General features: G+C 43.3%; 1 protein-coding gene across 1 annotated transcript in view; it reads right to left on the reverse strand.

Moving 5' to 3' along the window:
* The window catches only part of CRMP1 (collapsin response mediator protein 1), a 76,142-nt gene extending 67,838 nt beyond the window's left edge, over window positions 1-8,304 (reverse strand). Inside the window, exon 1 of the mRNA XM_040420569.1 lies at window positions 7,936-8,304. Coding sequence (XP_040276503.1) covers window positions 7,936-8,304 — 369 coding nt within the window. The remainder of the gene's footprint in view (window positions 1-7,935) is intronic.
* Between the last annotated feature and the right edge of the window lie 12,124 nt (window positions 8,305-20,428).

The following is a 20,428-nucleotide window of genomic DNA, read 5'->3' on the forward strand; positions in this document are numbered from 1 at the left end:
ATCATGGTCCGAAAGCCACTATAGACATTTCCATAAGGTATGCACTAGCTTCCTAGAGGCCCAGAGGCCAAGTAGGTCTCAATCCTGGTATGAGGCATTGTTAGATTCTTCAACCCAACGCAAAGGACTCATTTCCTTGCTCTACAAAAAGATCTTAGAAAACGATGCCACAATTAAGCCCATCTTCCTCAAACAGTGGGAGAAGGACTTGGGTATATCCTTTTCAGATTTAGAATCTAAACAGATCCTTCAAAACTCTCATGGCATCTCAAAATCTATAAGAATTCAAGAGAATTCATACAAAATAGTGACCAGATGGTATTGCACCCCTGATATAATCCATAAAATAAATCCATCCGTTCTTGCAGACTGCTAGAGATGTCACGAAGCCCAAAGTTCCATGCTCCACATATGGTGGGAATGTCCACGTATCTCTATATTTTGGGGGAAGGTTACAACAGCAATTAATCAGATATGCTCCTCGTCCATTACCCTCACCCCATCTCTAGTCTTGAAGAGTAGAAATGGAACAAGGGGCACTCAATAACTATGGACATTAATACAAATGAGCAGCTCGTTTGTATTGATGTCTATACGCCTCTAGTTATTGAGTGCCCATCGTTCCATTTCTACTCTTCATATACAGTTTTCTTCTGTATTTGGGGATACCGAGAGGTGTGCACCAGTCCATATTCTAAGACAGTAGGAGAAGCCGCTGACTATTTTTAATAGCCATCTCAGTCTTACTTAACAAGCCTGAGCACGATTGCCCACTTAAAAAAAATCACACCTCCCACCGATGTTCATAATGGCAGCCAAGTTATTACCCAAATTCTGGCTCAGTGAACAAACTCCCTCGATAAACGACTGGTTGGGAAAATGCAGGAAATTTATAGAATGGAAGAACTTAGTAGTTGGTTAACCTTATCGCATGATAAATTCCTATCTCCTAAGTGGTACTATTCCTAAGTGGTACACGTCTTACTCACACTGATTTTGTACTTGTCTGGCAGATAAGACTCAACATCAAAACTCACTCTTAACCTTACATTATTTTGCATACAGGGTCACTCCAGTGATCATTGCGAAATATGCACCATGGTCTCATAGGATCCAACTTTATGTACATGCTCCTTACTTGTACGCTTTGTATCCATGCCTCATTTTCACGTGACATTGTTCTTTGTTATTCAATGTTTCACTACGTTTCTCATATATGATTATATGTTCATCCTTGTCATTATAAATATACTGCTTAAATAAAGATTTATTTAAAACAAAAACGGGCATTTCTTAATTACATTTCAAATTGAGTAAATGGCAACCTGAAACTACCTCAAAAGATGGAAGCTGAAGCTTTTACCATGGCCCTTACAGTCCCTAAAAATTTGTGGATAGACCCCTGGAATCTCACAGAACTGGAAAACTTTTGCAAGGAAGAATGGATGAAAATCTATCAAAGAAGAATTGACTCTTGGCTGGATGTAAAAGCGTTTACAAGCTGTGACACTTGCCAAAGGGGTTGCTACTAGGTGCTAACCACGCAGGGTATCCAAACTTTTGCTTCGGGCCCTTTTCCTGTTTTGTTGTTTTGAAAATGTAAAAGACAAAAATTAAAAAAATTGTTTTTGCTTAAAATACAAAGGGAATGTGTCGTCTTTAACTGTATGGCTTTTGGAGATCATTTCATCTCCAACTTGCTTAGGCTACTTTCACGTCTGCGTTTTCCTTTCCGGTATTGAGATTCATTAGAGGATCTCAAAACTGGAGGAAAACGTTTCAGTTTTGTCCCCATTCATTGTCAATGGGGGACAAAACTGAATTGAACAGAACGGAGTCCACCAGAGTGTGTTCCGTTTCATTTTGTTGTGTTCCCACAACGCATACAGTGTTTTTGAGTGTATCATGGGATACTGAGCAAGATGGATCGGGCATGAAACACAATGTAAATCAATGGTGCCAGATCCATTTTTTCGGACACTAAAAAAACTGATCTGGCGCCCATTGACTTACAATGGATTTAGTGCCGGATCCGTCTTGTTCATTTGGGAGATAATACAACTGGATACGTTCTGAATGAAAGCAGATGATTGTATTAAATACAGTACCAGATGCCTGACGGATCCAGCAAAAACGCAGATGTGAAAGTAGCTTTAACTGTTCACAGTAAAGGTAATTTTGACCAGGGGTGCCAAACTTTTGCACGCCATTGCATCACTTATCCACAGAATGGTTGATTAGTGTCTGAACATTTGGCATCCCACCACTGGGACCCCGTTGATTTCAAGATCCCATGTTTGAAGGAGTGATGGTCAAGTATGAGCACTGCTGCTCCAGCCAAACACTATGGCACTGTTGGAGATAGCCAATAAAATATACCGAACAACATTGAGCCACAAGAGCTATAAATGTGTATTAATTATAAACCAGGCACTAGAACCAATTATTTATCTACAGTTCCAGTAAGTGCTACATGGCCATGGTGTTAGCCAATATTCGATACATTTTGCACATAAAGGATCAAAGTATGCACGTTTGTCAACTGATTGCTGGGCACCTTACCAGGAGGCCATGATCAGTAGAGAGCAATCATTAGACCTTCTCATCTGTCCATGCAAAGGCCTTTAAAAAGGTTTGCAAGATTTTTTTTTACTGATGACCTATCCTAGGTCATCAGTATCTGATTAGTGGGGATAAGACACCCAGGACCACCGCCGATCAGCTGTTTTGAGATGGCAGCGGCATTCCTGTGAGCACCGCTGCCTTTTAGCAGCTTACCAAGCACAGCGCCGTACAGTATAGAGCAGGGGTACTCAACTGGCGGAACGCGGTCCAAATACGGACCGCGGCCGCCAGTTGTCCGGACCCCGGCCATCCTTCAGAGCGCTCCTCCTCTCCTGCACACTGTGCCGTGCAGGAGGAGGAGATTACCGGCGCACTTCCTCCTGTCCCAGAGCGCAGTGAGACAGGGTTCCCTCCACATGTAGCGCTCCTCCTCTCCTGCACACTCTGGTACATGCAGGAGGCGGAGCTTACCGGCGCACTTCCTCCTGCCCCAGGGGCGCAGTGAGAGACGGCTCCCTCCACATGCAGGCACCAGCGCTTTCTCCCTCAGTGCGCTCACAGGTCCCTCCTCCCCTGCAGCAGCGGCAGCACGTAAGGGAGCTTCAAGCTCCAAAGGACACTTACGTGCTGCTGGAGAGGGGAGGGACATCACCACTGCCACCAATGAAATAAATGTCACATTTGGAAAGTAAGGGGGGCGCGGAGAGGGCTACAGAGAGGCGGGAACACGTCACTGACTCCAGTGTCATGTTCCCATCTCCCCTGGGCCATCTTCTTTAGGTAACCTGATTACATAAAGTGATTAAGCCCCATCAAACCATGATAGTTTTGTTCCGCATCCAATTCCCATTATTGGGGCATTGGATGCAGACCCCTTAGTTTCAATGGAGCGGAAAAAGATGCAGACAGCACAGTGTGCTGTCTGCATCTCTTGTGGCCCCATTGTAATTAAGGGGCCGCATCCAATCCCCCAATAATGGGAATTGGATGCGGAACAAAACTATCATATGTCTGTTCTGTGGCTTGGGTTGCCACCCGGCCAGTAGTTCACCAGCAAGGCTGGTATTTTAGTTCCCTTGCCGGTGCCAGAATTTTCCTGTAAGGACTGTTAGGCTCCTTTCACACTTGCGGCAGGACGGATCCGACAGGCTGTTCACCCTGTCAGATCCGTCCTGCCGCTATTTAGCCGGACTGCCACTCCCCATGGACTATAGCGGGAGTGGAGCTACAGCGCAGCATGGCAGTGCACGGCGTGAGGCCGCCAGACGAAAAAGTCGGACATGTAGTACTTTTAGTCTGGCGGCCTCTCACCGTGCTGCGCCGTAGCTCTGCCCCCATCCCCATTATAGTCGATGGGCACAGAGCAGCGGCACGGCGAAGTAGTGGTAAGATGGATCTGACGGGGTGAGCAGCCTGTCGGATCCGTCCTGCTGCAAGTGTGAAAGTACCCTTACTAATGAGCGCTTCCATCATGGAACGCCCATTAGTACAGCCGTTACCTCCACCGCTACTTGTGCTAGTAAAAAAAAATAAAAAATTACGGTACCTCCACCTCCATTTGCTGACGCTGTGGAGAACACTTCCTGCTGACTAGAAGCTCAGGACAGGACCTACAAGACGCCATCACGTTAGAGCACCGGTCCTGAGCTTGCAGTCAGCAGCGAATGTTCACCGCAGCCAGGTGAATGCTATTTTTTTTTTTTGCAAAAGCAGAGAAGGGGGGCACTAATGGGGGCATTACTCTTACTGAGGGCACTAATGGGGACATTATTCTTACTGGGGGCATTATTCTTACTGGGGCACTAATGTGGCCATTACTAATTCTGGGACTTACCCGGGGCGCTCCACTATAACGTCAGAGCGCCCCACGCGCATGGATCACATGATCGCATGGCATCTTTACTGTTGGCGTTCAGCTCGGACCTTCACCTGACTGCAGACCCAGGTATGTGGACCTTTAATAAAACTAGTTGAGTACCCCTGGTATAGAGGCTGTGCTTGGTATTGCAGCTCAGCCCACTTCACTTGAAGGCCACTTGATCATTGAACGTGACGTCACTGGCCTAGAAAAGCGAAGAGAAGGACGCAGCGCTCACAGGAGAGCCACTGCCTTCTTAAAAAGCTGATCGGCGGGGGTCCCAGGTGTCAGACCCCTAACAATCAGATACTGATGACCTATCTCGGAAAACCCCTTTAAGGAGCCACATGTAGACTTATGTGTTTGGGTAATATTGATTTTGGTTCTAATCTCACTAGCATCATGAATTCTGTTTTATAATGGAGCCATGTTAGCTCTGCCAGTTCAGTGTTCAGACAGATTCCAGCAAGGCGTTGGGGTTGCAACAGTACCCTCAAAGGCAAGTGTGAACAGAGCCCTACATACATTTGTGTAACTCATATCAGCAGCTCCTTTACAATCTTTGTATTCAAGATTTAGTGATTTTTAAACAAGTTATAGACACAAACAGCTGTCAATTTCACATTGGTCGAATAGCTTTTGCAATGAAAAATTGTTCCAAGCAAAAATTAATATTGAATATTTTTATAAATCCTTAGAAAACTGGATTTAAAAACTCAATACCAATAGTGAGACAGAATAAAAACGTATTCACGAAAGCACTGGCCACATCTACTGTATGATCTGTAATGGGGAGAGGAGTATGGTCAATGCTTACTTTATAGATGGTCCTTACAGAACACCCTAGATTCACAGCTGTGCTCTTCAACATTCAGCGATAATCCACTCAAGGAAACCCTTCAAGGGATTCGAAATGTGTCTGGTTTTATGAATGGGTTCTTTGATTGTTAGGAAATGCCTTTATTAGCTTCTGGTCTAAAAGTACTCAGTCTGCTTCTGCACTGGAACTACAATTTGTCTCAATGTCGTCCTCAAGCCAAGATCTCAGAGATCACATTGTATGGTTGGATCCAGACTATTAGACTCGCTGCATCAACATGTAAGTACACACAACCTTACAATACTGTCCCTGAGAACTGAGCTTCAGGATTACATGAAGGGAAACGGATAATGGGAATTTCAATAGAATCACAGTAAGACACATGAAATTAAAGTGTAATTCCAGTTTTGAAGAACCTATAATACAGGACAAGACAGACATTTTGTCAATGGGGTCCGCTAGGGTTGTCAAATCCTTTTTAGGCTTAGCCTAAAACTTACAGACAGCTACATTTCTTGTGGACAAATTGGAGAACCAAAATGGATTAGTACATAATATAAGCAATTACAACAATCTACTAAGGCACCCTGATGGAAAAATCATGGCTCTATCCAAGCTCAGAGAGTCTCACACGGGAACAGGTGAATCCTACAGTGGGTTCCTAGTCCCCTATCCCCTGCACATGTGGCACATGGCGGAGTGGTCTGAGTGCACTATATATGGATAGGCAGTGTACAGCATCTTAACAATCCTATGTTCATCTAAATAACTGGGTAGATTATTTTAAAAAGTACCTAGGTATTAGATGCAATCGGGTGGTGGAGATGACTTCTAGGTAAGGAGTCAGGCTAGCCAGGGACCTGCCCTCTTGAAGTAATCATCTTGTAGCACCTCACTGCTGCCACTGTGTGAGCAGGTAGTATTTGCGTGTAGCTTTACAGTGGGCCCCCAGAATTAATTTTACTGGTGGACCCTCAGTACCCCAGTCCGACTCTGGCTGTATCTATTTTTATTACAGACTGTAGACAAAAAAGTGCCCTATTTTTGCAGACTTGGATTCCCATCATTCCCTAGACAGAAAGTGCCCTTCCATGTGGGCTCGCTCCTGTAGGTCTCCAAGATGGTCCATAGACTGTAATGCATTATTTTGGTTGGTTGCCCAGGAATAGCCAGAAGAGGCCAAAAAAGTGAGTTCCCTATCGCCTTCATTCTAAAAGGAATGGGTGTTTTAATGGATGGAAGTCCAGCAAGGACAACTTTGTCACAAGTGGCATCCTGACTGTCTTTATTTTTTTTAAATGTGACTAAGAAGTTTTGAAGGAGTCATAGGACAGGACTCTCTAATTCTATGTTCTAAAAAGATGCCCAGATGTAAAAACAACCTAAACATACGGTAGTTACCAGATAGAAAAAGTTAATAACCATACTCTATGAAAGGTGTGTTGTCATACAACCCTCAACATCTAATCAGCTTGATCGCCAACAGTCTTCTTGAAGGCATCTAAACTACCTGGTATGGGGTACCATTTCTACCTAATTTTCAATTAATCTAAAGCCATGGCCACACAGTGATGCGCAATTTCTACCAGCAAGCATCAACAATGTACCAGCAGCAAGTACTGCAGTAGTGTGAGAACCGGCTATTGGTGGCCAAGGGTGCAATACAATGACTCGTCTATAAGCTGACACTGATGAAAATCGCCCATGTAGCCCCAGAGGCTAGAATTTTCCAATAAACTTTATAAAGCCGCCCCCTCCCCCCAAGAAAAAAAAAAGCATAAAAGAGATGTAAAATAATAAAAAGCCCAAACTTTTAGAAGGTAGGAAGTGGTTAAGCCAACCAACACTGCACTCCTCCCAGTCCAGCCTGGTTTCCCTATGAATGTCGCCCTGTTACAAACTGAAATACCGTCCGCCAGACTTAAATTGTCAAGCTGGAGGACATTAAAATGCAAAGAAGTGAATGTGGTGGGACAGAAGGCAGGCTCAGGGAGAGGAGGTCTGGAGGCCTCCCAGATTCAGCACCTCTTCTCTTTGTTACACTACGGCAAACTACCCGAGCACCCTTACTCTTCCAGTATGCAATGGACTTACTCATTGGAAATATAGTATAGGTGGCTTGATAGACGTAAGGATTAAAAGCCTGCTTAAATATTGACTGAAACGCTGCACACTCTCAATGAACATCTAATGCCAACGCTGTAGCATGCAAGGTACAGCAGTAAATCCAATGTATCATTCCCATGCTAGACTACAGTACACCAGGCCCAGGCCGATAATTAAAGGTGGCATTTTAATCATGAATTGCATAGTCATGTCTGTTCATTATAAGATATTCTACTACATATTAATACAGTTACGTCTGTAGATACAATATATATATATTTACATAACATATACAATGCATCATATACAGTATTTAACACCTATATCTAATAACTCAATAGCAATTCATTATGACCTTGAAAAGCCAAGCCGCCCAGATTGCTAGCTCTTTGGCACAGACATCCACGGCATCTGGATTTTTACAAGCATAAGCCACAGATTGCTGCTGGAAGCAAAAGGGTTAATCCTGCAAGAACAACAGATGATGGACCTCCAGCCCATGCAGTAGCCCCCCCCTGAGGTCAATGTGCTGGTCCCCAGTGCTGCTGGTGCAGACCCCCGGCCTCTCCCTCCCATCACACTGTACCTTGCCATTGTCCTGCCCCTGCAGCAGCTCCTTCCCACCGGAATACTTGATCTCAATGCCTGGGGTCCTGTCTTCCCTTTCTCCAGGAGAGCTGATGACAGATCCAGAGATCTCACTCACATCACTGGCTGTCTCACTGAAATTGTCCCCATCCAAATCCGCCCTGCTGCTGCTCCTTGGGGTTCTGGTCCCCTTCTTGCCCACACTGTAGGCATCAAAATCTATAGTCTTGTTCTCATAAGCCCCTTCTACAGAAGCAAACATGCCCCCATACTTCACCCTGGGGGTCTGGGCAGTGGTCCCTGGTCTGGCCAGATAGACAGGGAGATCATCTTCTTTATTCCAGTTCCTTTTCCTCTCTGATGCCATGCTGCACCCCTAATGCCCTCCTCTCACAGGATGGATGATGTGCTCCTGCTTCTGCTGATGCTGATCATATAAAATGCAGCAGTGCGGTGTCTGGATGGAAAGACACAAGGACCCTATTGTTACCAGCAGCAGCAGCAGATGAGGGGAGGCAATGTGCAATCAATGGAGGCAACAATCCTGGAGGCAGAGGCAGGGTCTGCACATGGAAGGAAGCAGACAGCAGGCTCTGGGCTCTGCTGGTGGAAAGGGCTGGTGCCTGCTAGGGAAAAGACAGCATAGGCAGGCAATCGCTAGTCAAGGCACTGCCTTGCAGTAGGGGGACACCTCTAGGAAGCAGCCTCATTCAGGAGAACCACTCATGGGAGATGGATGTGACCCTCCTCTTCCTGAAGGACTGGCTAGCAGCTGGAGAATAGGCTGGAGCCACACACAAGAATAGATTAGACAGATAGATATAGAACCTGTGATAAGGCAAGATAGCCCGCAGATACATTCATCCAGTACCTGAAATATTAAGGGTACTTTCACACTAGGGTTTTAGTTTTCCGGCATTGAGTTCCGTCCTAGGGGCTAAAACTGATCAGTTTTATCCCCATGCATTCTGAATGGAGAGCAATCCGTTCAGGATGCATCAGGATGTCTTCAGTTCAGTCCCTCTTACGTTTTTTGGCCGGAGAAAATACTGCAGCATGCTGCAGTTTTCTCTCCGGCCAAAAACCCTGGACACTTGCCGGATCCGACATTAATTTCCATTGGAATGCATTAATGCCGGATCCGGTCCCAAGTGTGCACGCGCAGACCTTTAAAAATGAGAAGAAGAAAAAATATCGGATCCGTTTTTCAGGATGACAACCGGAAAGACGGATACGGTTTTGCAACGCATTTGTGAGAAGGATCCGCATCCGGATCCGTCTGACAAATGCCATTCGTTTGCGTCCGGATTGCCGGATTCCGGCAGGCAGTTCTGGCGACGGAACTGCCTGCCGGAATCCTCTGCCGCAAGTGTGAAAGTACCCTTTTTTGCGGACCACAAAATATATATGGTTGTGGGGTCTGTGCATGAGCCCTAAGGTATATGCTACGACAACCTTTTATCATTACTTTTTTACCCTAGATATATGGGGGTGTAGATGTTTTATTACGTATTTGCCCTAGTTACAGATGTATATTATGTATTTACTCTTTATATAGATGTATATCTGTCTATATGACAAGCCGCTGCCGCTATACCGCCATATGACCAGCTTCTACCCTCACCTAATGCTTCCCCATCCCTTGTAGATTGTCAGCCCTCGCGGGCAGTGTCCTCTCTCCTTCTGTACCAGTTTGTAACTCGTCTTGTTCATGCTTATTGCAATTATCTCAAATTATGTATATAGTGTGCATCCCTTTTCATATGTACAGCACCATGGAATGAATGATGCTTTAATAAATAATATAATTATCTGTCTGTCTATCTATCTATCTGTCTTTCCTAGATATAGATGAAGCATTGTGTCCTTTTATAAAGCTGTATGATTATGTATTTTCCTTTTAAATAGATGTCTGTCTGTCTATCTATCTCATATCTATCTTTCTCTGTATCTATCTATGTATCTATGTATCTATCTATCTATCTATCTGAATGGGGCTGGGGCGGACTTCCAGCAGCACACGTGTGCAAACGGTAGTACAGATCCAGCAGGCTGTTCCCATGCCGGAACAGCTTGCCTATAAAGCTTAAAGGGGTTCTCCGGGAATTAAGAAAATAAAAATACTTAAATATTACTTTATTATAAAATATATTCTGTGGGGATTTGCTCTGGTAGACAGGGTATGCGGACGCAGTACAGAGGCAAATTACCAGTTCTTAACCACTTCCCATCTGGGCCCTTTGCCCCCTTCCTGACCAGGCCAAATTTTGCAAAACTGACATATCTCACTTTATGTGGTAATAACTTTGGAACGCCTTTATTTATCCAAGTCATTCAGAGATTGTTTTCTCGTGACACATTGTGCTTCATGATAGTCATAAATTTGAGTCAAAATATTTCACCTTTATTTATGAAAAAATCCCAAATTTACCCAAAAATTTGAAAAATTCTCAATTTTCTAAATTTCAATTTCTCTGCTTTTAAAACAGAAAGTGATACCTCATAAAATATTTATTATTTAACATTCCCCATATGTCTACTTTATGTTGGCATCATTTTGGAAATGTCATTTTATTTTTTTAGGACGTTAGAAGGCTTAAAAGTTTAGAAGCAATTCTTAAAATTTTTAAGAAAATTGCCAAAACCCACTTTATAAGGACCAGTTCAGGTCTGAAGTCACTTTGTGGGGCCTACATAGTGGATACCCCCATAAATGACCCCATTGTAGAAACTACACCCCTCAAGGTATTCAAAACCGATTTTACAAACTTTGTTAACCCTTTAGGCGTTCCACAAGAATTAAAGGAAAATGGAGATCAAATTTTTAAATTTCACTTTTTTGGCAGATTTTCCATTTTAATCAATTTTTTTCTTTAACACATCGATGGTTAACAGCCAAACAAAACTCAATATTTATTACCCAGATTCTGCGGTTTACAGAAACACCCCACATGTGGTCATAAACTGCTGTATGGGCACACGGCAGGGCGCAGAAGAAAAGGAACTCCACATGGTTTTTAGATGCCATGTCCCATTTGAAGCCCCCTGATGCACCCTTACAGTAGAAACTCCCAAGAAGTGACCCGATTTTGGAAACTAGGGGATAAGGTGCCAGTTTTATTAGTACTATTTTTGGGTACATATGATTTTTTGATCATTCATTATAACACTTTATGGGGCAAGGTGACCAAAAAATTGGTTGTTTTAGCACAGTTTCTATTTATTTATTTTTACAGCGTTCACCTGAGGGGTTCAGTCAAGTGACATTTTTATAGAGCAGATTGTTACGGACGTGGCGATACCTAATATGTATACTTTTTCTCATTTATTAAAGTTTTACACAATAATAGCATTTTTGAAACCAAAAAATTATGTTTTAATGTGTCCATGTTCTGAGAGCTATAGTTTTTTTATTTTTTGAGAGATTTTCTTATGTAGGGGCTCATTTTTTGCGGGATGAGGTGACGGTTTTATTGGTACCATTTTGTGGGACATACGCGTTTTTGATCACTTGGTGTTGCACCTTTTGTGATGCAAGGTGACAAAAATTGCTTGTTTTGACACAGTTTTTTTTTTTTTTTTTTTACGGTGTTCACCCGAGGGGTTAGGTCATGTGATATTTTTATAGAGCTGGTTTTTTCGGACGCGGCAATACCTAATATGTATACTTTTTTTTATTTGTTTCACTTTAACACAATAATAGCATTTTTGAAACCAAAAAAATGATGTTTTAGTGTCTCCATGTTCTGAGAGCTATAGTTTTTTTATTTTTTGAGAGATTTTCTTATGTAGGGGCTCATTTTTTGCGGGATGAGGTGACGGTTTTATTGGTACCATTTTGTGGGACATACGCGTTTTTGATCACTTGGTGTTGCACCTTTTGTGATGCAAGGTGACAAAAATTGCTTGTTTTGACACAGTTTTTTTAATTATTTTTTTACGGTGTTCACCCGAGGGGTTAGGTAATGTGATATTTTTATAGAGCTGGTTTTTACGGACGCGGCAATACTAAATATGTCTATTTTATTTTATTTTTTCTATTTTTAATTTTTTTTTTTATTCCTTACTTGGGATTTTTTTTTTTTTTACATGTGAAACTTTTTTTTATTTTATTTTTTCAACCCTATATTATATTATTATTTTATTTTACACTTTTCGTCCCCCATAAGGTCATACAAGACCTCTGGGGGACATTTACTTCACTTTTTTTTTTTTTTTACACTGTTGATTTCTCCTGTAACTGGGGCTGACATAGTAGCCCCAGTTACAGGACAAATGCACCCCTATAGAGGCTGTACAGCAGCAATCCTGCGCTGTACAGCCTCACAGCAGGGCTGATCGAGGTCTCTGAGAGACCTCACACAGCCCCTGCACACTCCGGTCACGGCGGTCACATGACCGCCGGGCCGGAACAGGAAGCGCACAGCGCTTCCTTCTCTGCAGACACAGCGCTCGGTGAGCGCTGTGTCTGCAGCGATCTAGAAGGCAGGGACACCTGGGAACTGTCCCTGCCTTGTCTTAGAGTTGCCCTGCTGTCACTGACAGCGGGCAACCCGATCAGCAGCTGCACGATTAGCGTGCAGCTGCTATTTCTGACAGGACGTTTTAAAACGTGCTGTCAGAAATAGACGTCCACCCATAGGACGTTTATATCCTATGGGCGGACGTGAGGCGGTTAAATCAAACTTCTGTGTTTATTCACACATAAGGCAAAAACAAAACGTCACTTTGCAGTCTTGGTGTTAGTTCACACACAATGGAAAGTCCACTTAGCAAAAATTCCCTTGTTGGCAGTTCTATCTCCAGCAGTCCATAGCAGGCGTTTAGGGGGCCTGTTTCCCCTAAACACGGGTCTCAGCCCTCCAGCACGGCACGAGCCTCAGATCCCAGCACACACACACACTTTGCTGCTGAACCCAGCTGTTTTTGAAGGACAGCTAGGTGCTGTCAAAACCCGGATTGGCACTTGAAATTGAGTCCGGTGTTTGACCCCATCTGGCTGCAAATCAGCCCAGCAGCACACACTGGGAGGACAATACCTGTTTTCCCAGATCATACCCTTCACTGTGGCACAATTCTCAAATACCTTTCATTATTTATAAAGGCTTGTTTTGTCTGGGAAGGAAACAAAATGGGCGCTGTCCCATTAGTTCACACAAAACCTGTCCTGATCCCACATGAGGACAAGTTACTTTACAACACTGAGGTAAAGAACTGCCTTATCATCCTCCTCTCTACTTGTCAGGGATTATGATCCTAAATACAGATGATAAGAACTTTAGCTGAATCTCTGGGGAATTTAGTTCATGAAGAGACATGAGGTACAGAGAGGACGGACAGGACAGGCTGCGGTAATGTGTTGCTGTGGTAATGAAGACTGTAACAAGAGCTGTTGCTCATTATCCACACCTCACTCTCCTCACATGTCTCCTCATCATCTCCATTCCCACAGAGATTCACCTGTATTCAGGATCATGATTCCTGACAAGCAGAGCAGAGAGGAGGATGAGGCAGCACTATGGCTCATTGTGGTGAAGTAACTTGTCCTGCTGTGTGATTAGGTTGGGTTTTGTGTGTACTGATAGGACGGCGGCCATTTTATTTCTCCTAATGATTGCCCCCTTGACAAAACGAGCCATTCTAAGTAATGAAAGATATTTGTGAATATATTTATAATAAAATAATATTTAAGTATTTTCATATTTTTTTTATTCCTGGAGAACCCCTTTAAAGGGACACTGACAGGCGAAATCAGCATATATAGTTAGATATATCACATTACAGGTCTTATAGAGTCTTTTAAAAGCATATAACTATCCCCCCTGTCCACCTTATAAAGAGCGAAATATAAAGTTTTATAACCTGCTTCTCCGTTCAGCAATCTGCCCAAGGGGCGGCGTTTCATGTGAAAATGCGCCCAGCCAGCCTTCCCAACTGCCATTCTTAAGCCCCGCCCAGCTCATCATTATTCACTTCGCTGGGCGGGGCTAGAACTCTCCCCAGTCCCGATCCTGCGCCTGCGCAATTCAATCCTCCGGGCATCGTTCATGCCCAATCTTCTGCGCCTGCGCCCCGCCGTGCCGTCGGACGCACTATAATTAACCCCTTATATGATGTGAGTGAGCAGCGCTCTGAAGCGCTGCTCTGAACAGTGCATGGCTGAGGCTGCAGCTGCCTCGAAGACGCAGGCTGGTGTGTGTACGCAGGCGCGATCTAACGGCACGGCGGGGCGCAGGCGCAGAAGATTGGGCATGAACGATGCCCGGAGGATTGAATTGCGCAGGCGCAGGATCGGGACTGGGGAGAGTTCTAGCCCCGCCCAGCGAAGTGAATAATGATGAGCTGGGCGGGGCTTAAGAACGGCAGTTGGGAAGGCTGGCTGGGCGCATTTTCACATGAAACGCCGCCCCTTGGGCAGATTGCTGAACGGAGAAGCAGGTTATAAAACTTTATATTTCGCTCTTTATAAGGTGGACAGGGGGGATACTTATATGCTTTTAAAAGACTCTATAAGACCTGTAATGTCATATATCTAACTATATATGCTGATTTCGCCTGTCAGTGTCCCTTTAAGGTGAGTGTGAAAATAGCAGCAGTCACTGCCTATCCAGTGTATGTGACATAGATGTCTGAGATTAGACAAGCCATGTATGTAAATAGATCTGAATGATTGAGTTTATGTCTGGTGGAAATAATAAAATGAAGCCATTGACATTGACGTAACTATCGTTAAAAGTCCTTTAATCCAGCAGAGATGGGACCAGCTAGGTGCTGGATTATCAGATTTCCTGGACGATTGGACAGATATGAAAATGCGAACTACTAACTTGTAAGGGCAAGAAATTGTTATTAAGAAATTATAGAATATAACATCTAGTCACCATATGTGATTGTTGAGAAATAGACACACTCTAGATCACATAATCTCACCAGACACATGTATGGAATCTCCAGTAGCAAACTAAAAGGGAGGCCCCATTGCAAAGATCAAAAAGGGCACCTATTATAGTTTTACTCTTCTGGACAGAAGGACCTGGTGTTTGTATTCTCCTCCACATTCTTTCCATGAACCTTGGGTTAACTTGTTTGATAACAATGCTGTTCCTCTGGAGACTGGGTTCCTGCATGAAGGTGAAGAGGTTTTCAGGTATGCGAGAGAATATTGGGGTCATTTATTAAGACAGGAGTTTTTGATGCTGGTCTTTATAACCCCTGCACTAGTGGGTGATCTGCCGAGGTTTTGTAGAGGCGCTGTCCTCTACGTAACTTCGCCGCATCTATCGCCAGTCTTAATCTACGGCAGCTTCCGTGCTGGCATAGATTTAGAACATTCCCCACCCACACCGCGTAGATTTAGAACAACGCACCCTTCCACGCTCACCAGGGGCGGACACAGACAGCAGAGGGCCCCTGTGCAAAGAATGTGCCTGGGCCCCCTCCCCTCCAAGCCAAGTTCTCAACATAACCAATTCCGTCCTAAGATTACTTATAGCAATGCAAAACATACAGTGTCACCGTGATTTTGTAGTAAAAAGGTCACAGAGAGGCAAAGAGCATTATCAATCATGTTACTGCTCCGTGTCTCTGCTGTCCGGTGCGGGGCTTGGCTCTCTTTCACGCAGCGGACGACCCGCACAGGATCCGCTCGTGTGAAAGAGCCCTAAACCCAATGCATGGCTACACTCACCCAGTCCTAATAAAATCTGCTCCTACCTCATCCAGGATGTCACTGGCGTCGGCGTGATGTCCGCTGGATCCAGAACAAGGTCCCTGTGGTGATAGAGAAAAAGAATAATCACATAAGGAAGGGATGGTGACTGCCCCTGTGAAATCGCCAGCAGGGGGCACTGTTCTGGTCCTGTAAGACTGAGCCATGCCAATGTATAGCAGGGTAATCTAGTGCTACCATACAGTACTAATGCCCACATTGTGGCCCCTCACAGTAATTAAGCCGTCAGAGCAGTTATACCCAGATATGTGCCCCCTCACAGTAGTTATGCCCAGATATGTGCCCCTCACAGTCATTATGCTAGATATGTGCCCCCTCACATTAGTTATGCCCAGATATGTGCCTCCCTCACAGTCGTTATGCCCAGATATGTGCCTCCCTCACAGTTGTTATGCCCAGATATGTGCCCCTCTCACAGTCATTATGCCCAGATATGTGCCTCCCTCACAGTGGTTATAGCCAGATGTGTGCCTCCTCAGTCGTTATGCCCAGATATGTGCCCCCTCAGTCGTTATGGCTAGATATGTGCCTCCCTCACAGCAGTTATGCTAGATGTGCCTCTAGTTATGCCAGATATGAGCCCCCATACAGCAGTTTTGCCAGATGTGCCCCTCACAGTGGTTATGCCAGATATGTGCCCAATGCCCATAGTTATGCCAGATATGAGCTGCCTTATAACAGTTATGCCAAATATGTGCCCCTCACAGTGGTTATGCCAGATATGTGCCCATAGTTATACCAGATATGAGCTGCCTTATAACAGTTATGCCTGATATGTGCCCCTCATAGTAGTTATGCCTATATATCTGTGCCCCTCACAGTAGTTATTTTACCCAGATATGTGCCCCTCACAGTGGCTCTTTTGTGCCCCCCTCACTTTAGTGGTTGCCCCTTTTTGCAGCTTTATGGGGAAAGAAAAAAAACATAATACTTACCTTCTTCCCTGATGACAGGCTCCCACACTCACATCGTGCTGCTGGCTGTGCTGGAGGCAGATTCCCGCCGCTCACACCATGCCCCCTTATTTAGACCCAGCATGGGCTGGGAAAAGCCACAGATTGTGGCTCAAATAACCTTTTCGCTGCAATCTGTGACAGATATTCGCCAGAAAACTGGAATATATCAGTTCATAAATGACCCTCTATGTCTTTTTAAATCTAAGGCAGTCGCTGGCTGCAGTTCAGAGGGCATAAGCATACATGGTTTATTTCTGTGAATTCTGTGATCCGAGAATAAACAGGCTTATCATGGCTTAGATGCATAAAAATTTACTAAACTAAGATAAAATACATAGTAAAGTAACAGTCACCAAAGCAATCAAGATATGAGCGAGAAACCCATCGACCAGTCCCCTACATGGCATCTAGCTGATGCCTATATGATACAAAGAGAGGTGGAGGTAGCAGCTTCCTGGCCTCTCCTAGCCTTTCCTAAAGGTCTTCAGTGTGCAGTACCTGGTGCAGGCCTGGTACCTGCTACCACTAACCATCTACATTACAAGGAATTTAATGGTTAGAAGCACTAAAATAACCTTTTCACACAAATGGCCACCTGTTGGAAACTGTTAGAACTAACAAAGAAGCTTTACTCACCTCTACTAATTGCCCATCTTTCGAAGAGTGCTCTAGTCCCCGCTAATCTGCACTTCTCATCCTTGACAAAGCAGAAAGGCCCACTTAGCCAATCACTGGCTTTAGCAGTGACCCACCTCATCCAGTGATCCTGTCCTAGCCCATCCAGCATAGTGAGCCAGGTCAAGAAGTGGAGAGTAGTGATGAGCGGGAGGTGCCATATTCGGTTTCGCGATATTTCGCGAATATTCGCATGAATATTCGTGTTATATTCGTCGAAATCGAATATTCGCAATTATTCCAATTATCGCGAAATTATTTTTTCGCATATTGCGAAAATTTATCTTGATAGTATAAGGCAACGTTCCTATGCTAATGACTATGGCTAGGCTAATATGTGTATTTTACGAAATTTCGTAATATTGCTCTAACTTCGTCTCTTAGAATATTACGAATATTCTAAAAGACGAAGTTAGAGCAATATTAAGAACATTTGCAAAAGTCGAAATTGCGATGCGAGTAATATAACACGAAATAGTCGCATGAAGATTTAAACTTAGCACAGCTATATTCCATATTCTAGCCTAATATGGAATATAGCTGTGTTAAGTTAGCACTGCTATATTCCATATTAGGCTAGAATATGGAATATAGCTGTGCTAAGTTGAAATCTTCATGCGACTATTTCGTGTTATATTACTCGCATCGCAATTTCGACTTTTGCAAATGTTCTTAATATTGCTCTAACTTCGTCTTTTAGAATATTCGTAATATTCTAAAAGATGAAGTTAGAGCAATATTACGAAATTTCGTAAAATACACATAGATTGTATTTAAGCTAATATACTGCTATAGTAATAATTTTTAATAGTGTACATATTTTACAAAACTTAAGTTCAGAAGAGGCAAAAAAAAATTACAGGAAAAAAAAGGGATTATAGCACTATATTAGCTAAATTACAATCTATATGTGTATTTTACGAAATTTCGTAATATTGCTCTAACTTCGTCTTTTAGAATATTCGTAATATTCTAAGAGACGAAGTTAGAGCAATATTACGAAATTTCTAAAAGACGAAGTTAGAGCAATATTAAGAACATTTGAAAAAGTCGAAATTGCGATGCGACTAATATAACACGAAATATTCGCATGAAGATTTCAACTTAGCACTGCTATACTCCATATTCTAGCCTAATATGGAATATAGCAGTGCTAACTTAGCACAGCTATATTCCATATTAGGCTAGAATATGGAGTATAGCAGTGCTAAGTTGAAATCTTCATGCGAATATTTCGTGTTATATTACTCGCATCGCAATTGCGACTATTGCGAAATTTCGTAAAATACACATATAGATTAGATTGTAATTTAGCTAATATGGAATATAGCAGTAAGTTGAAAACGCCACTGACTGGAGCAGCCAGGAAGCCAGGAATCCAAAGGACAGGTAAGAACAACTTTAGGGAAGTGGGAAAGAAAAAAATATAATAAAAAAAAAAATAAAAAAAACGAATATTCTATTTCGCGAATATATAGAACGATATTCTAAATATTCGCGAAATCTCGAAATTGCGATATTCGAGAAAAAAATTCGCAATTCGAATATTCGCGCTCAACACTAGTGGAGAGTAATGGGGACTGGAACATCGGAAAGGCAGTGGTGGAGGATCACTGGAGGTGAGAAAAGCTTCTTTGTTATTTTTAACATATTCTAGTCTTTTTTTTAATTTTTATCTATCCCTTTAATCTGACCATTATATGGTGAGAGATAGTCAATGTCTCTGTAGTGCGCTCACCTCTGTATATTTTGTATAGATATAGATAAGCAGAGGTGTTTGCTGTTGGGGAAAACAAGAATCAGGCATGATTTATTTGAACTAGCGGGATCATAAACAATTCTCCCTTTGCCCTGCCTATAATTCAAGGCCGGGTACAAGACATCACCTAGGTGTACTTTATCTATGAGTATGAAAATGTCATCAGTTTTTGCTTAACCAGGGACACGTGTATAAAATATGTTGTTGAAATGATCTGGATTTCTGGCTATGAGCACTGCTATCTGAGGAGTTGCAGAATTATAATGACACATGAAAGGGGTTAAGTGTAACATGCTGCACTTTTTGTAGCTCTATAGCTCTGTCGTGATGTGCAGTGTGGGATTACATGGATTCCTTCAGGTCTGCAGTCAGAATTTGGAGTTAGGAGAAGGGAAGAAAACTTCCTTGAAAATTCCTTGACACTCAGCACCCCCCATGTAGTCGCAGGCCACTAAAGGTTAATGGGGTTTTCCAATAGTGTAATATTGATGGCCTATCCCCAGGATAGGTCATCAATATCAGATCGGTAGGTGTCTGACTTTTGGCAACCCCTTGGATCAGCTGTTTGAAGAGGTTGCGGTGCTCAACTGAGTGCTGCGACCTCTTCCTAGACCAGTGATGTCCCATTGATTAGTCACAGCTCACTCCCATTCAAGTGAATTGGCGTGGTCTGCAATACCAAGGACAGCCACTATACAACTTATGGTGCTCTGCTTGGTATACGCTGCCGCCCTTTCAAACAGCTGATCAGTGATATGATATCGATGACCTGTCCTGAAGATAGGTCATCAATACTCTACTCCTGGAAAACCCCTTTAATAGTGGTGCCCCACATTGAGCAGGCAGGTGGGGAATTTTATAGACCTGGACATCAGACAGCAGAAAACAGGGTGATATACAGTTGATATAGTGAGTGCTACCTCCATGATGAGTGGGGGCCCAATCCATACTCCTCACAAGTGACCACTTTTCTCAGTTTGGTTTGAACCAGCACCATAACCCACTACCGGGAGACCAAGGGTCCCACATCCAGGCAGACAATGAGCTGAGCCCATGTGGAATGCTTTCTCCTTTCCATTAGAGTTATGTAAAGAGCCAAGCAGGTGGAGGCCAATTCTCTTCATAGCTGGGACCCTCACCTAATGTATGGCATACCCTGTGTACAGAGGTGTTCTTCTTACTTATTCTCCTGGCTCAGGATATCCTGAGATGTTTGGCACAAGGCAGATTTAAAAAATAAAATCTCAATACACCCTTGGGAATCTCATTGCTGATTGATTTTAGCCTAAAAGAAGTCATGGTAAATGTATTGCTTTACAGCGAAGCATTTGTGGCAACAAAGTCCACCCTACCTCTATAATCCTAAAAGTGA

This window comes from Bufo bufo, chromosome 2, assembly GCF_905171765.1.
Source record: "Bufo bufo chromosome 2, aBufBuf1.1, whole genome shotgun sequence".
NCBI lineage: Eukaryota > Metazoa > Chordata > Amphibia > Anura > Bufonidae > Bufo > Bufo bufo.